This window comes from Scylla paramamosain, chromosome 22, assembly GCF_035594125.1.
Source record: "Scylla paramamosain isolate STU-SP2022 chromosome 22, ASM3559412v1, whole genome shotgun sequence".
NCBI lineage: Eukaryota > Metazoa > Arthropoda > Malacostraca > Decapoda > Portunidae > Scylla > Scylla paramamosain.
Genome location: NC_087172.1, coordinates 8468474 through 8486554, shown reverse-complemented (window position 1 = coordinate 8486554; position 18081 = coordinate 8468474). Strand labels below are relative to the sequence as shown.

Below are 18081 nucleotides of genomic sequence, written 5' to 3'. Positions count from 1 at the left end.
CATTTTTTTATTAGATTTTTGTTGCCCTTGGCCAGTATCCTTCCTATATAAAAAAAAAAAAAAAAGCAGGAGTGATGTCAGCAACAGGGGCGGCAGCGAGTGACTGGAGCGAGGCAAGGCTGTCCAACTAAGTTGTGTTTTGTCCACGGACATCTTGCTGTAGAGTAGCTGTGGTTCTGCAAAAAAAAAACAAAAAAAAACTCACCTCTAAGTATGATGAACTTACCTTGTAAATATGCTGTCTCCCTGGGATTAAAAATTTAACTCAAACTTACATACTTATTTTTATATGTAAAACACAAGGCGGGGAAACGAAAATAGGAAACAGAAAGAAAAAGAGCAGTTTTATTGATAGGGAAGGTGTTGGTATGCTGGGTTCTACTAAAAAAAAAAAAAAAAAAAAGTAACATTCTAGGCAGAGTAACAATGCCCTACAAATCTACAGAAATAACATTATGAAGAAGATGCAGCCGCTACTCATACTATAAAACATCAAACAAAAATAGCAAGATGGTTATCCCACCATCTTTTCTCTTCTACTGTCTTTCAATATTTTCTAGCTTTTATTCTTCTTCTGTACAGACTCTTCTTCACCCCTCTTTTCTATAAACTAAAAAAAACTATAAAACTAAAAAAAGAAGAAAAAAAAGGCGGTCCGGCTGGAGACGAGAACACTTTAGACACCGCCACCACAACACTTGCCACCTGTTCGCTGCCCCGCTGCCAGTACTCGTCCATAGTTGTGTTGTGACCCGTGTATTCCTTCTCTACGTATCTTGTTAAGCAAAGAGAAGAAATCAAGGTTTGTTTCCCTGCTGCCTCGTATCATGTACTTTTTTTTCTCTGTTTTTGCTGTCCCATGGGTTTGTCTGTTTTGCTGTGCCCCTGGGAGGGATTATTATTTTCATGCCTTATGTTAGAATTACATTGATATTTGTTTTTGTGCTATCCTACACTGATATTTCTTTTTATTCTACTGGAGGGATATTTTCATAGCATTTATATATATCATTATTATGTCCTTCTATTTTATCATCTCGTGTGTCTTACAAAGATAAAACCACTATACATCCATATTCATGTATTTTCATTGTTATTATTATTCCATTTTGTTATTTTCTGAAATTTTGTCTGTTCTTCTTTCTTGTTATTATATCATTGTCTTTGCTTTTGTGTGCCTTCCCTCATTACGCATACTTACACATTTGTCCCTATATATGAACACATTTCATATTCTCATTATTATTCTTGTGCTTTATGGTATTTACTATGCATTTTTTTTTTATTTATTTATTTATATATTTTTTTTGCATTCCCATATTTGTCTTGCCTTCATTTATTACTTTGTGTGCCTTACACAGATAAGCGCACTCCATGCTCATGTATCTATTTGATATGCTTGAGCCACTCGTAATTATATATATATATATATATATATATATATATATATATATATATATATATATATATATATATATATATATATATATATATATATATATACGAGTATATATATATATATATATATACACACACACCAAAAAATATGCTTAGAAATGCCTCAAAAAGATAGCAAAAAATTTCAGCCTCCATGCGGCAGTGCTTCCATACATCCTAGATCAAAATGGATGTGATTTTTTGGCTTTTTTTTCAGGTCAAAAAGCATGGAAAAAGTACAGTAATGTATGAAAATATTAAAAAAAGTTGTTTTTTGAACAGGTCTAAAGTCGTATGTTTTGTAAGTGTGGGTTCAATTGTGTTCGGTAAGTCTCGTACTTTGTGGCATCTACTGGTTTCTCTCTCTCTCTCTCTCTCTCTCTCTCTCTCTCTCTCTCTCTCTCTCTCTCTCTCTCTCTCTCTCTCTCTCTCTCTCTCTCTCTCTCTCTCACACACACACACACACACACACATACACACACACACACACACACACACACACACACACACACACACACACACACACACACACACACACATGCACACAACTAGTACTGCTGCTGCTGCTGCTACTTGTTCCCACATTACAGAAAGGATATAGGTCTATTAGAATCAGTACAGAGGAGGATGACTGAAAGGATACAAGGAATAAAGAATATTCCTTACGAAGCGAGACTGATGCTGTTAAATTTACATTATTTAGAGAGACGTAGGTTAAGAGGGGACCTGATAAAAGTCTAAGTGGTATAAGGGTTATAACAAGGGGGACGTAAGCAAAATTCTTAGGATCAGTAACCAGGATGGAACAAGAAATAACGAGTTCAAGCTTGAAAAATTTAGGTTTTAAAAAGAGATATGAAGAAATTGGTTGTCAAATAGAGTGGTAGATGAATGGAACGGATTAGACAGATTTATGGACAGGGATAACAGGTGGAAATAGGTAGGTATTTTTCATACAGGGACTGCCACATGTAGGCCTGATGGTTTCTTGCAGCTTCCCTTATTTCTTATTATGTTATTATTATGTTCTTATCTACTGCAGCTGCTTCTATTTCTACTGCTATTTGTACAGAAGTCCGCTGCTGCATTTTTATAATGCAAAGAAAATAGTGTCCTTAAAAATAATAAATAAATAGATAAAAAAAAAAACCCTCCCTTGTCCGTAATCTTTTCCAAAGCCTGCCTAAACTTTCTGAATAGCTCCTCACTCTTGACCTTACCAAGGTCATTCCCTTCCGCTCTAAGAAGAAGGAAAAAAAACAAAAAAAAAACAATGGATTTGGTCCTATCATTTTCCAAGCACGTGTCTTGCTACTTTCCCTATCCCAATCTCTGGCAGACACACCCTCGACCTACGCTTCCTGTCTCTGGCACAAAACGCACTATCTAGGTGCCTAACCCGACTATAACCAAGCACAAACATTCTACCTTGGGGCAGGGTAACCGCGTCTGCACCCATCCTTCTCCTTGTCTTCCACCGCCACGTCTACCTCCTCCTCCGGCACTCCCTATAGCACAGTGAAGGGATTCCTCATCTCCACGTGGCGCACCTCCAGTCGAGGCGTCTTGAGGACCTTCAACCTCTTGGCGCCCCTGCACACAACTGACCACGGAGGTACTGCCATCTTTGTTCGCACAGATATTCCTTTCATCAACCTGGAGATTCACTTGCCAATGCAGGTTGTTGTTGTTTTTATGAATAATTTGCATACATTGTGCAGTCTGTATCTGCCTCCCAGTGTTAGTTCCGAAGGGAATTAACTTGATAACCTTATAAATACTCTTCCTTCTCTTATTTTATTGGGAGACTTGAATGGTCACGATCCTTTGTGTAATGATGACGCTGTCAACCCTCGTGGTTTTTTACTTCCTTTTTTTTTTTTATGCAGGATTCATTATTATATATTTTAAACTCTGGGGACGTGAACAATTTTCATAGTCAAACCGGTATTTTTACAACAACAGACTTTTCTCTTTGTACCTCTGATTCCTTTCTTGATTTTAACTGGAAAATTTTACCAGAGCTATATGGAAGCCATTACTTCCCATGTAATTTAATCAATAATTCTATACTATAGTCGCGTCCTCCCCGGTGGCGTCTGCATAAGGCGGATTGGCAGCTATTCTCAGAACTCAGCACCCCTGCTCTCTCAGTGGATGAAATGATGATGAGGCTGCAACATATTTCACTGATATCTTTCACTCCGCTGCTCTTCGGTTTGTCCCAAAGACATCTGGTCGCTTTCCTAAGCGTCCTGTTCCATGGTGGAATGCAGCTTGTACAGCTACCATTCGAGAAAAGCGTGCTGCTTTTTCTCATCGACGACATCCCGGGGACATCCATTGCTTGGAGGCTTTTCGAAAAACGCGTGCCCGTGCTCGCCGCACCTTAAAGAGGGCTCGGCAGGAGTTTCGGAAGAGTTATGTCTCTTCCATCACAGTTCGCACTCCGCTAACCAAGGTTTTTAAGAAAGTCCGCAAGATATTTTGGAAGTAGTCTGCACCTCCCCCACCTGTTTTATCCCATGATGGGGGAACTGTGGCAGACCCTAATACAGTTGCTGACCTGTTTGCTGAGCACTTTGCTAGCTTCTCCAGAAAGGATTCAGCTGCACCTATGGCACTTCATCGTCGACATCCATCGTTACATCGTCGACAATCCGTTGACGTCATTTTTGCCTCCCTTGGTGGATAGTCTTATAATGTCCTATTTTCTTTCTCTGAGCCATGCATGGCTATGTCCCAGTGCCATGATTCATCCCGAAATCGCGATAACATCCCATATTCCTTTTTGTTCCACATGTCCGATGAAGCTTTTACCTTTTTACTTGAACTCTATAACTTTATTTGGAATACAAGTGATTTTCCATCTTCTTGGGCTGTTGCTGTAATTATCCCCAATCCAAAGCCTGGAGATCATCAGTTAGTGACCAACTATCGTCCAGTTTCCTTAATCTCATGTACTTGCAAGTTACTAGAAAAGATGGTGAATGTCAGGCTTATGTAGTACTTGGGGATAGGCAATTGCTTGTCGCCTGTCCAATTTGGTTTTCGGAAAATGAGGTCCACCTCTGATGGGCTTTTATCCCTAGAATCTTCTATATGTGAAGCATTCGCTAGTAAACAGCATCAGGTTGCAATATTTTTTTTTTATTTGGTTCCACTGCTGTTCCAAGTTCGGTCTCTGTGGCGGACTCTTAATTTTTATATAGCAGTTTTAATTTCTTCGTTTTTTTTTTACGGGTACGGATTTGCGGCTTCCTGTCTGAAGCTTGCCCACTTGAGGGAAGTATACTCAGTGTCACTTTTTCTGCTCTAGCTGTAAACGGTGTCATAGATGTGCTTCCAGAAGGACTTCGTGGTAGCTTAGATGTCGATGACTTGCCAATCTCCTTTTCTGCAACACGAATACCTTTGATTGAAAGTTGCAGTTCGCAATTAAAAGGGTTTCTCATTGGGTTCTAACTTGAGCATTTCGTTTCTTGGCTTCAAAAACTGTAGCCTTATATTTTTTTGCCGCCTTCGTGATCTTCACCTTGATCCAGATATATATCTGTATGATGGAAAAATTTCTTTTGTAGAGGAAGCTCGTTTCCTGGGACTCATATTTGACAGACGCCTGACTTGGGTACCTCACCTTCGTTATATTAAAGCAGCATTTATGAAGGCGCTGTCACTTCTTAGGGTTTTGGCTCATACTTCCTTCTCTTGCACCGAACTCTTATTCTTTCTAAGTTGGAATATGATTGTGAGGTTTATTCCTCTGCTACTGAGGCTCGGCTTCGCGTGCCGGACTCAGTGCTCAATGCCGATGTTCGCTCGGCAACTGGTGTGTTCCGCTCACCCCTAATCCCTAGCTTACTGGTGGATGCTGGTGTCCTTCCATCGGACCTGCGTCGCCAGTCCTTGTTGTTGAGGTGCTAGTATCGAGTCAAACGTCTTCCCGAGTCTGTCTCTTGTGTGGCCGTCTCCTGCGACTCTCAGCTTTCTCAAGTGTATGTGTCTCACCCGAGTTTCCCTAAACCTTTTGGTTTCAGGGTTATATCTACTATGGTGACATTAAATCTATCTTCCGTCTCTGTATGTCCCTGTAGGTTCCCTAGAGTTGCTTACTGGCAATTCCGGGACATTTCTGTCTGCGGTCCTGCTACTCCTAATAAGAACTTATTACTGGATTTGTAGTCCTGTGCATTGTTCTTGGAACACTATTCCACACATTCTGATTCCATCCCCTGACGGCTCAAAATCCGAACGGGGAGTCGTATTTGGTGTTCTCTCTCGAGACGGATACTCCCCGGTGCTGCCTCTGTTTTTACAGCAGAGCTGGCTGCCATTATTTTACCTTTAAGAAATATTTTTATTCTCCCTATATATAATTTTTTTTACAATATTTGGCGATTCTCGCAGTGTTCTTTCCGCTGTTCAACATTTTAGCTTTTCTTTCCTTCATCCCCTTGTTTTATCGACTCTTCAGTGGCTGTATCTTTTATAGCGTAGAGGCCATCACCTCGGATTTTGCTGGGTCCCTGCACATTTTGGAGTCCAAGGGAATGAGAAGTTCGATAGCCTGGCTAAAGGGGTGGCAACTCGGGTTGCTCCTTCCACCCCCATTCCTTTTTATGATTTATACTCCAGTATAAGGATGGCAGTTCTTGCCAGTTGGCATTTTGTGATGACTGCTTACCCTTACAGCTCGACACTTTCTAGTGGAGTGTCCCATTCTGGTGGAGCTGCGAAACGATATCTTTTTTGCTATCGCGATGAGGATGGGACTTTCCAGATATCACTGATACTTGGAGAAAGAGAGAGAGCTGTCTCTCAGGGACATGTTCTTTTTTGTGGATTTGTGGAAAACTTTGATCTTTTATTTAATTATTTAAATAAAGTATAGATTACCTTTTCACTGTTCTTCTATTTATTTTATCAGTAATATACTATAGTATTGGGTGGAACTTTATCCTTGCACTGGGAGAACATGGAGGCAAGTGAGAAAGACACGTAACAACTGTGGATCTTGGGGTCTGGGTCAGTGAGGTCTGTGTCTTAGGCACATAACGAATAAGGCCAGATATCTGGGTCAGTGGGGTCAGTGTCTTGGGTACGAAACGAACAATGCCAGACACAGTGATTTGGGTCAGTGGGTTTAGTACCCTCCTCATTATAAATCAAATTAAATCAACCTAATTAATTAAATGTACCGACCCTCTGATTTCTAGTACATGTTTTTTGGCGGTTCTTCCCACTTTCTTTTTTGATTACTTTTTTTAGTGGTCTTTTATAATTTTTACCATATATATATATATATATATATATATATATATATATATATATATATATATATATATATATATATATATATATATATATATATATATATATATATATATATATATATATATATATATATATATATATATATATATATATATATATATATATATATATATATATATATATATATATATATATATATATACATATATTTAATATCAATATTTTTAGCTGCAAACATTATTGATTTTAAAGGTTTGTAGCGGCGCCATATAACCACGATGTTGCAGCGCAATAACTTAAATCAATAAATTCTCTGCACACTCCACTACGGCTTTCTTAAAATTACTCCACCCTAACGCAAAATCATCCACCTCCTGCTCTCTCACTTCCTTCCAGTCATTATTTAATATATTCTGAAACTACTGTTTTTATTGTTATTATTATTATTATTATTATTATAATAATAATATTATTATTATTATTACTATTATTATGTACTAGGGGTTGATCTAGCACATATGGTAATGTCCAATTCCAGGTACAACAGCAAACACTGCGTAAAAGCTGCCAAGTACAGATTAAACCTAAACGGCCCAGAGGGCAGTCGCTGAATGAGGGACGCGTGACGCAACCTATGGAGTGATAAAAAAAACAAAAGATGAACGAGAGGCGTTGTACATAAACAAAATATATATATGATTAATAGTAGTAATAATGATAATAATGGCATAAAGAAAATTAACTAATAATATATATATATGGACATCCTATTATATAGCTCGGCCACACCTATGTTACGCCCCCGCAGCGAAAACATTATATATATATATATATATATATATATATATATATATATATATATATATATATATATATATATATATATATATATATATATATATATATATATATATATATACGAGTAAAAATGGCATTAAGCAAGGAGCTACGAGGTCGCACAGTTGACGTCTCAGAACCTCCACCTGCAGTCCACAAGCAAACATCACATCGGCCGTCTACCAGATCTCTCACTGAAGCCTTTCTGGTCGGATACCCTTCAGCTTGCATCAGTGGTTCCCAGCTTCCCACCAACAGACAAGCATTCCAGTAATTCCTTTATCTCCAAAGTTTACCAGAAAATACAGGGAAACCCATGGTTCAAGACATCGCCTATGAAACAGTTGATGCTATCATCCCATTCTGGCAGACGGCTAGGATCAAGACGATGACCAGACAGAACTGCATGAAGCTTTTCGTGAAACTCTATGACAAACACAGCACTGATGGAGACCAAAGGAAGAGCAAGTGGCCCTGGACGAAAGAGGAGTGCATTTGTCTTGGAATTGGACAGCCTGTTCGACACAGGAGCTCCAAATGCTGTCCAGGATATAGAGAGCAACAGACTGTTATCCATGGAGAAGAAAGATGAGGACATCAGGTTCTACCAGGACCAGAGGACTGAGAGGAAAGGTCGCATGTCGGGTCATGACAAGATCTTTGAGACAAGATCCCAGCAACAAGTAAGCCGGACTGAGAGGCAACTACAGAGGCAACAACAAGGTAATCATACTTTCATACTTTTAGTAATCATACTTTTGAATATCACAACAAGTTGGAAGTTTTACATGCTTACCACACCGTATTATTTTGCAATTTTACATCCTTACCACACAGTATTATTTTGCAGCTGCAGCAGAACAAGAGACAGTTCTTCACGTGGATGAGATTATCTGGGGTGATTCCAGTGACAGTAACGATAACACAAAGGATTTGGATTACCAGCAGCCTCGACCTGGAACTCCTGGATGTTCTTACCATGAAGACGCCGTGACTTTGACATTCCCGAGGAGAGTCATGGAATGTGATGCCATCTGCAATACAGCTGATCGTCTTGGCTTGTCTGACAATCAAGTTACCCTAGTTGCCCTAGTTTCTGCCACCTTGAAAGCTGGTGGGGGCTGATCTGGACAAATTAATAATTTCTAGATCAACAACACGTCATAACAGAATGCTATCCAGGTGCAACATCAGCCAGAGCTACATGGCGGAGTTCAGTGAGGACCCTCCCCACCTTGCTGCTCTACACTGAGACTGGAAGATGCTCAGAGACGTCGTGGGTAGTGAACCTGGGACCACCTCAGAGACTTTAGCTGTGCTCATGTCTGGACCAGCTGCCTATCCTGAAGGGAAGTTACTGGGAGTACCCATCATTGACAGCTCAACAGGCACAGCTCAAACTGAGGCATCAATGGACTTGTTGGAGGCATGGGGGCTTACAGGTGTCATAACTACCCTTGTTTTTGACACTACATCTACTACATCCAGTAACAGTGGAGTACACAGGGGATCTGCCAAACTGCTTGAGGAAAAGCTGAGCACTAATGTGTTTTACCTGGCGTGCAGACACCACATCCTGGAAGTGCTAGTTCGAGCAGTCTGAGAAAAGCTGTTTGGCAAGGTGAAGAGTCCAGAGAATCCGTGGTTCTGACACTTCAAGGATGTGTTGGGGAAACTGACAACAGACACCCCTAAAACCCTGATGATCAGAAGCAAATGGCTCAGGGAAAAGAAGAGGGATTGTGAGGAAATACTTCATGACATCCTCACATCTGAGGAGCCACCGAGAGCTGAGTACAAGGAAAGGGCTGAGCTCACAGTGATTGTTCATGGAGGCACACCTCCCTGTGGGATTCACTGGAGTCGACCAGGGGTCATTCACCAAGCCTGATGGATGGCCAGGAACTTGTATTCCATGATGATGATATCAGATATCAGATGCTGATATTTTGTGACCAGCTTGAGTGTGATGAAGAGACTGTTGCAAAGCTGGAACGACTCAACATCTTACTGGTGCTGTTCTACACAACAGTGTGGATGACGTCAACATCTGCTGCGGATGGTCTGTGAATGACTTTCATCTCATCCAGGACATGTTGAGGTACAAGAGATCAGACCCAGAGGTTGCTGAAGCAGTTTTACAGAAGATGGAAAATTACAAGTGGTACTTGACACAGGAGGTCGTGCTATTTGCGCTCTTCAGCAGCAGGGGGAGTGACAAACAGAAACAGGACACCGCTGCTCAGCTGCATGCCACTTAGAAGCCAAACAGCTTCAGAAGGGGAAAACCTGTGTTTCAGAAGGTAACAACCAAGACCACACTAGTGGATCTCATTGGTCCGGAATCCCACCTTCTGTTAGACATCCTCAGCGTTGTATCTGACTGGCTCCTGAATCGGGTGGCCAGAGAAGGACTACAAGAAAGCTTTGGAATATGTGAGAAACCTCAGAGTAGTCAACGACATCGCTGAGCGTGGAGTTAAGATGATGAGTGATTTTGCAAATGTCATCACCACAGATCCCGAGCAGAGGGAATATCTTCTCCATGCTGTGGAATACAACGAACGGCGCTTCGAAAGCTTCAAGAAGCAAACACTTAACAAATGACTGTGCAATATCATTTTGATACATATAATCATGATTATTTTGGTAGTTTCAGATGATGGTTTGACTTGTTGCAAAATTACATTTTCCACTTTGTTTGATAAATGTCAAAAGTATGGAATCTTGTTATTCTTCTTTAAATATTATAAATAACATGCCATTTTTGTACAGATGTTAATCAGAATATACATGTTCAAAAGAGCATTAAAATGCTTTAATTTGATAACTATTTTGTTGCTCTATCTTGTTCCATGCAAAAACCATGTCTCTAGGTTAGTAAAAAAATCAAGATTTTCAACATTTCGTATCTATTAAAAGTCACGGGGAAAATTCATCAATTCTAACGGTTGATATATGTAGAGTAGATCCTGCTCATTCATTTGGTACCTAATTTGTTGCCTTACCTTGAAGAGATAAAATATATATATATATATATATATATATATATATATATATATATATATATATATATATATATATATATATATATATATATATATATATATATATATATATATATATATATATATATATATATATATATATATATATATATATATATATATATATATATATATATATATATATATATATACTCGTAAGTATCTTGTGGAGAGTTTTCTGGATTTGGATAGAGTTTCTGAGCTGGCCTTGCTTTTGTACTGTTCAGTATTGCCCAACATCATTAACAAGTTTCTGTAAGTATGAAATATGAGATTAAATGCTGAAATTATGTATGAGTTTTGGTCTAAATTCCCTTGAAATTCAAACATCCTTACAAAAAAACATGTCTCCAGATTAGCAAAAAAGTCAGAATTTTCAACAATTTCATATCTTTTAAAATTCACGGGGAAAATTCATCAATTCTAACGGTTACTATATGTAAAGTAGATTCTCTTCTTTCATTTGGTACCTAATTTGTTGCTCTACCTTCAATAGAAAAAAAATATATACCACATAATATGCTTAAAAATGCCTCAAAATTGGCCCTGTTGGTAAGATAGAAAGCAGAAGACTTTAGCCTCCATGCGGCAATGCTTCCATACATCCTAGATAAAAAAGGGTGTGAGTTTTGGCTTTTCAGGTCAAAAAGCTTGGGAAAAAGTAGTAAAGTATGAAAATAGAAAAAAAAAATGTTTTTTGCACAGGTCTAATATGACTAATATCAACAAAGTACAAATTCCAGACTTCAAACAGGCGCTCACTAGACTACAAGATTCATGTCACATAAGTTGAAGTCGAGGTTGAACGACTGTCGAGCTGAGAATTTGTTCATGTGATGGAAGTGTAATACAGTCTGAGGAACAGGTGTCCCTTGCCTGATGTTTGTCGGAAACGACAACGTAAACGGAAACGTAACGTAAAGCTTTTCAAGTATCAATAGTCTTATGGATGTAACTAATAGTATCGCAGAACTGTCTGACTATGCGTATGAAATGGTATTATATATGTAAATAGTTACTGTTTTTGGGTATTTTAATAACACAGCAGTGATGATTTACAAAAGGCAGAATGACTTGTTTCGGTATGCAAGTTGTTTTATACATTTTTACATTTTTACTTATATTTGTTGGCTTGCAAAATAATTTCCATGTAATGAATCACTGGAAATTTTTAAGCTGAAAATTGGTTTCTGAATTTTAAGGTCATCTTTATAAGAAAAGCTAAGATTACAAAAATTTGGTTTGTAGGAATATCTTAAGATTATATTCAATCTATTTTAAGGATATTTTCTTAGTTGCTTGCTTCTTAGGATTTATTTTAAGATCATGTTTTAAGTTCCTGGTGTTCTGGATCTATTTTATGATTAGGATTTAAATTGCTGGCTTTTGGGATCTGTTGTGATTAAGTTGCAAGTTGCTGGCTTTCGGTTTCTATTTCAAGATTAAGTTTTACATTGTTAGTTCATATGGTCATAAAAAGTTATAGACTACAACCACTATAAAATAATGTGACACTTTTGTACAATTTTGTAGTCAATTAACTACTACTACTACTACTACTACTACTACTACTACTACTACTACTAATAATAATAATAATAATATCAATATTAATATAATGTGTGGGCCCAAACATAAACATACGTATAATTTCCTCAGGTTCCGTCTTTTTGGCCCCACAAGCCCTTGGCGGTGCTTTCCTGGCTCCGCGACTTGAGTACTCTTGTCGTTTGAACAACTCGAATAATGTGGCCTCCGTCAAGTTGTCTTCATTGCTGTCAGAGACAAATTCTTCATCCTTCGTCACATCAAGGTAACTTGACAGTCGGAAAAAAAATAAATAAATAAATAAATAACGCATGACACTAAAGTATCACAGTAAGAAACTTGAAGGTTATCATTAATGTCCCACATTTTTATTATTTTTTTTTTATTGCTTATCACTAGTCATTGTTGTCATAGAGAGAGAGAGAGAGAGAGAGAGAGAGAGAGAGAGAGAGAGAGAGAGAGAGAGAGAGAGAGAGAGAGAGAGAGAGAGAGAGACAGAGAGAGAGAAAGAAAGATATACATTTATAGACAGATACATAGATTCATAGATAGTGACGAAGTTCCGAGACAATAAAGGTGAGCAAGGGGAGCATCCAAAGTTCTTTCTTTATTTCGCTTTATAACTTACATCTCTTTCAACCTTCACAGAAGGCATCTGCAAACTAAAACATAGACTTTTATATTTAATACAATATAAAAAGATATATAAACTTTAAAATAAGAGCAAAAAACACATAATGGGCACAATAAAAGTATATATATATATATATATATATATATATATATATATATATATATATATATATATATATATATATATATATATATATATATATATATCTTTTTTTTTTCTTCTTTTTTCTTTTCTTTATGTAGAAGGGACACCGGCCAAGGGTAAAAAAAAATAAATATACTCGTATAAATAAAAATGAAAAAAAAAAAAAGGCCACTGAGATACCGGTTTCTGAACAGGATCCAAAGCGGTAGTCAAAAGTTGAAGGATAACTGTCTTGAAACCTCCCTCCTGAAGGAACTCAAGTCATAGGAAGGTGGATACAGAAGCAGGCAGGGAGTTCCAGAGTTTATCAGGGAAAGGGATGAATGATTGAGAATACTGGTTAACTCTTGCAATAGAGAGGTGGACAGAATAGAGGTGAGAGAAAGAAGACTCTTGTGGGAGGAGGGAAGGCATGCATTTAGCAAGATCACAAGAGCACTTAGCATGAAAATAGCGGTACAAGATAGCTAGAGTGCAACATTGCGGCGAAGAGAGGGAGGCTGAAGACAGTCAGAGACGAAAAGCTTTTGATTCCACCCTGTCTAAAAGAGCGGTATGACTGGAATCACCCCCCAGCCAAGACATGTGAAGCATACCCCATACATACATGGACGGATAAGACTCTTGTGCCGAATTAGCCTGAGGGGTGGGGGTGAGAAATACTCGCGAAGACGTCTCAGAACACCTAACTTCATAGAAGCTGTTTTAGCCAGAGATAAGATGTTAAGCTTCCAGTTTAGATTATAAGAAAAAGGACAGACCGAGGATGTTCAGCTGAGTGTCACTGAAGAACAGGGGATAGTTATCTGGAAGGTTGTGTTGAGACTACGCTGTGCAGTTCTGGTCCCCACATTACAGGAAAGATATAGGTCTATTAGAATCAGTACAGAGGAGAATGACTAAAAGGATTCAGGGGATGAGGAGTATTCCTTACGAGGCGAGATTGAAGCTGTTAAATTTACATTCTTTAGAGAGACGTATATCAAGAGGGGACCTAATAGAAGTCTTTAAGTGGTATAAGGGTTATAACAAGGGGGATGTAAGCAAAATTCGTAGGATCAGCAACCAGGGTAGAACAAGAAATAACGGGTTCAAGCTTGAAAAATTTAGGTTTAAGAAAGAGATAGGAAGAAATTGGTTTTCAAATACAGTGGTAGATGAGTGGAACGGACTCAGTAATCATGCTGTTAGTGCTAGGACACTAAAGAGCTTTAAGAGAAGATTAAACAAGTTTATGGATGGGGATAATAGATGGAAATAGGTAGGTATATTTCATACAGGGACTGCCACGTATAAGACTGGTCGCTTCTTGCAGCTTCCCTTATTTCTCATGTTCTTATGAGTTGATAGACAAAGGAATTGAGTATTTGAGGCATTGAACAATACTACTCGTAAGTTTGCTCTGTCCCAATCAGAAATTTTAGAGAGATCTGAAATCAGGCGTTCTGTGGCTTCTCTGCATGAACTCTTTACTTCCTGAAGGGTTGGACGTCTATGAAAAAACGTGGAGAAGTGCAGGGTGGTATCATCAGCGTAGGAGTGGATAGGACAAGAAGTTTAGTTTAGAAGATCATTGATAAATAATAGGAAGAGGGTGGGTGACAGGACAGAACCCTGAGGAAAACCACTGTTAATAGATTTAGGAGAAGAACAGTGACCGTCTACCACAGCAGCAATAGAACGCTCAGAAAGGAAACTTGGGATACAGTTACAGAGAGGGGGATAGAAGACGTAGGATAGTAGTTTGGAAATCAAAACTTTGTGCCAGACTCTATCAAAAGCTTTTGATATGCCTAAGACAACAGCAAAGGTTTCACCAAAATCTATGACCAGGACAAGAAAAACCAGATCACCAGTAAAGCAGCCTTGACGGAACCCATACTGGCAGTCAGTTTTGAAGTGGTAGATGTTTAAGAATCTTCCAGTTGAGGATATATTCAAAAACTTTAGATAGGCAGGAAATTAAAACAATAGGACGAAAGTTTGAGGGATTAGAACGGTCACCCTCTTTAGGAACAGGCAGAATGTAAGCAAACTTCCAGCAAGGAGAAAAGGTAGATGTCGACAGACAGAGTTGAAAGAGTTTGACCAGTCAAGGTGCAAGCACGGAGGCGCAGTTTCGGAGAACAATAGAAGTGACCCCATCAAGTCCATAAGCCTTCGGAGGGCTTAGGCCAGCGAGGGCACAGAAAACATCATTGCGAAGAATTTTAATAGATAGCATGAAGTTGTCAGAGGGTGGAGGAGAGGGAGGTACAAACCCTGAATCGTCCAAGGTAGAGTTTTTAGCAAATGTTTGAGCAAAGATTTCAGCTTTAGACATAGATATGATAGCAGTAATGCCATCTGCATGAAATAAAGAAGGGAAAGAAGAAGCAAAGTTATTGGAGATATTTTTGGCTAGATACCAGAAGTCACGAGAAGAGTTAGATCTTGAAAGATTTTGACATTTTCTATTGATGAAGAAGTTTTTAGCTGGTTGGACAACATACTTAGCATGGTTCAGGGCAGAAATAAAGCTCATGACATTCTGGTGATGGAAGGCTCAAGTATCTTTTGTGGTCTACCTCTCTATCATGTATAGCACGAGAACAGGCTGTGTTAAACCAAGGTTTGGAAGGTTTGGGTAAAGAAAAAGAGTGAGGAATGTACGCCTCCATGCCACTATCACCTCTGTGATGCGCTCGGCACACAGAGACGGGTCTCTGAAACGGAAGCAGTTGTCATTTCAAGGAAAATCAGGAGTAGAAGGCAGTAAGCACCTGCTGAAACAATAATTACTCCCAGTGATCAGTCGATGCTGTGAACGTATCATTAAACCCAGCTATGATCTCGCTGAACGTTTTCCTTTTTGTCTCACAACACTAGGGGGCAGTCACAGCCTGCCCTCTAAAGACAACTCTCCTTCTTCACACAAAATTACAAGCACCTAATTACAAACACACTCATCACTCTAAATTCAAAATTATCATTGCGGCTCCTACACCAGCCTTGGAGGGGACCACAAATGTTCCCAGGTCGGACTGCTCCTCTGATATCGACCCTAAGTGTTCCCAGGTCGGACTGCTCCTCTGATATCGACCCTAAGTGTCTTAACACCCGCCTCAACTTTTTCTTTATTAACTTCTGTAGAACATCACCTCTTCTCTAGTAAACCTCTTCTTTTCCTCACTGAAACACAGATGTCTGAGGCAACTGACAGTAACACCTTTTCTGTTCCCTCCTACTTTCTTTATCCTCATTTACAATCCAAAGCTGGATGCTGCGCATATATATATATATATATATATATATATATATATATATATATATATATATATATATATATATATATATATATATATATATATATATATATATATATATAATTATTATGGAACTTCATTAATAATTTTTCTAAACCACGTGGTAGGGCTAAGGATAGGGGAACAGGCCTTGTCGGTACGGTATTTCTTCATCAAGAGGAAGGTGGCAGTCACCCACAAAAAAAGAACTCATTGGAAAATAAGTACTGTCGTACCACAGCAATTTCTAAATTCTTTCATTCACATCAATAAACTATTTATAAAAGAAGTTATTCACGCATTATAGGTATACTAAGATGGAAATAATAAATTGGAATTTTTGACAGGAATGAATGTCAGTACACAATTGACACACCAGAGGGCAAGATAATAGAAGAATGCACTGAGTTCCATTTCGATAACTCTACTTTCTCCTCCACCTTTACATCCGAGGTAAAGAAACGCATGTGTGTGTGTGTGTGTGTGTGTGTGTGTGTGTGTGTGTGTGTGTGTGTGTGTGTGTGTGTGTGTGTGTGTGAGAGAGAGAGAGAGAGAGAGAGAGAGAGAGAGAGAGAGAGAGAGAGAGAGAGAGAGAGAGAGAGAGAGAGAGAGAGAGAGAAAATCTTTCACTCCTCGTCTTCTCTTCTCCAGTATCAATTAGGTTGTGACAGAAGCTATCTGCAGACCTCCTTCCAAAGTATGTACATGCTTGGGTACTTCGTGGCATCACCCGTCAGCGGCTATTTGTCAGACAAGTAAGTGCTGAAAGTAAGCATTATAATAATCTCTCTCTCTCTCTCTCTTTACTCTCTCTCTCTCTCTCTCTCTCTCTCTCTCTCTCTCTCTCTCTCTCTCTCTCTCTCTCTCTCTCTCTCTCTCTCTCTCTCTCATTTGACAAGGTAACCCATCAAAGGCTCCTGAGAAAGGTTAGGGCACAGGGGATAGATGGGAAGGTGTTAGGCTGGATAAGATCATGGCTTAGCGACAGGTGACAAAGAGTTGCAATAAACGGCTCGAAATCCGATTGGGGCCATGTAATTAGTGGGCTGCCACAAGGATCAGTATTAAGGCCATTGTTGTTTCTAATATCTATCTATCTATCTATCTATCTATCTATCTATATATATATATATATATATATATATATATATATATATATATATATATATATATATATATATATATATATATATATATATATATATATATATATATATATATATATATATATATATATATATATATATATATATATATATATATATATATATATATATATATATATATATATATATATATATATATATATATATATATATATATATATATATATATATATATATATATATATATATATATATATATATATATATATATATATATATATATATATATATATATATATATATATATATATATATATATATATATATATGTGTGTGTTTGTGTGTGTATGTATATATATATATATATATATATATATATATATATATATATATATATATATATATATATATATATATATATATATATATATATATATATATATATATATATATATCAGTAGTGGATAGTGCAATCAGTAGTGATGTTAGTAAATTTGCGGATGACACAAAGATAGGTAGATTAATTAGGTCAGAATCGGATGCCATCGCCTTGCAGGCAGATTTAGGTGGAATGAATGAATGGACGGACAGATGGCAAATGCGGTTTAATATCAACAAATACTTAGCGTAGGTAGAGGAAACCCACACAGTAGGTACACATTAAACAACGAAACTCTGGTAGGTACAGATTACGAGAAGGATTTAGGAGTCATAGTTGGCTCTGAACTCCGTCTAGGAAAACAATGCATAGAGGCCAGAAATAGGGCAAA

General features: G+C 37.9%; 1 protein-coding gene across 1 annotated transcript in view; it reads left to right on the top strand.

Annotated features, from left to right (window-relative positions):
* The window catches only part of LOC135111808 (organic cation transporter-like protein), a 42693-nt gene extending 25729 nt beyond the window's left edge, over window positions 1-16964 (top strand). Inside the window, exons 3-5 of the mRNA XM_064025520.1 lie at window positions 12255-12408; window positions 16553-16658; window positions 16857-16964. Coding sequence (XP_063881590.1) covers window positions 12255-12408; window positions 16553-16658; window positions 16857-16964 — 368 coding nt within the window. The remainder of the gene's footprint in view (window positions 1-12254; window positions 12409-16552; window positions 16659-16856) is intronic.
* The last annotated feature ends 1117 nt before the right edge of the window (window positions 16965-18081 follow it).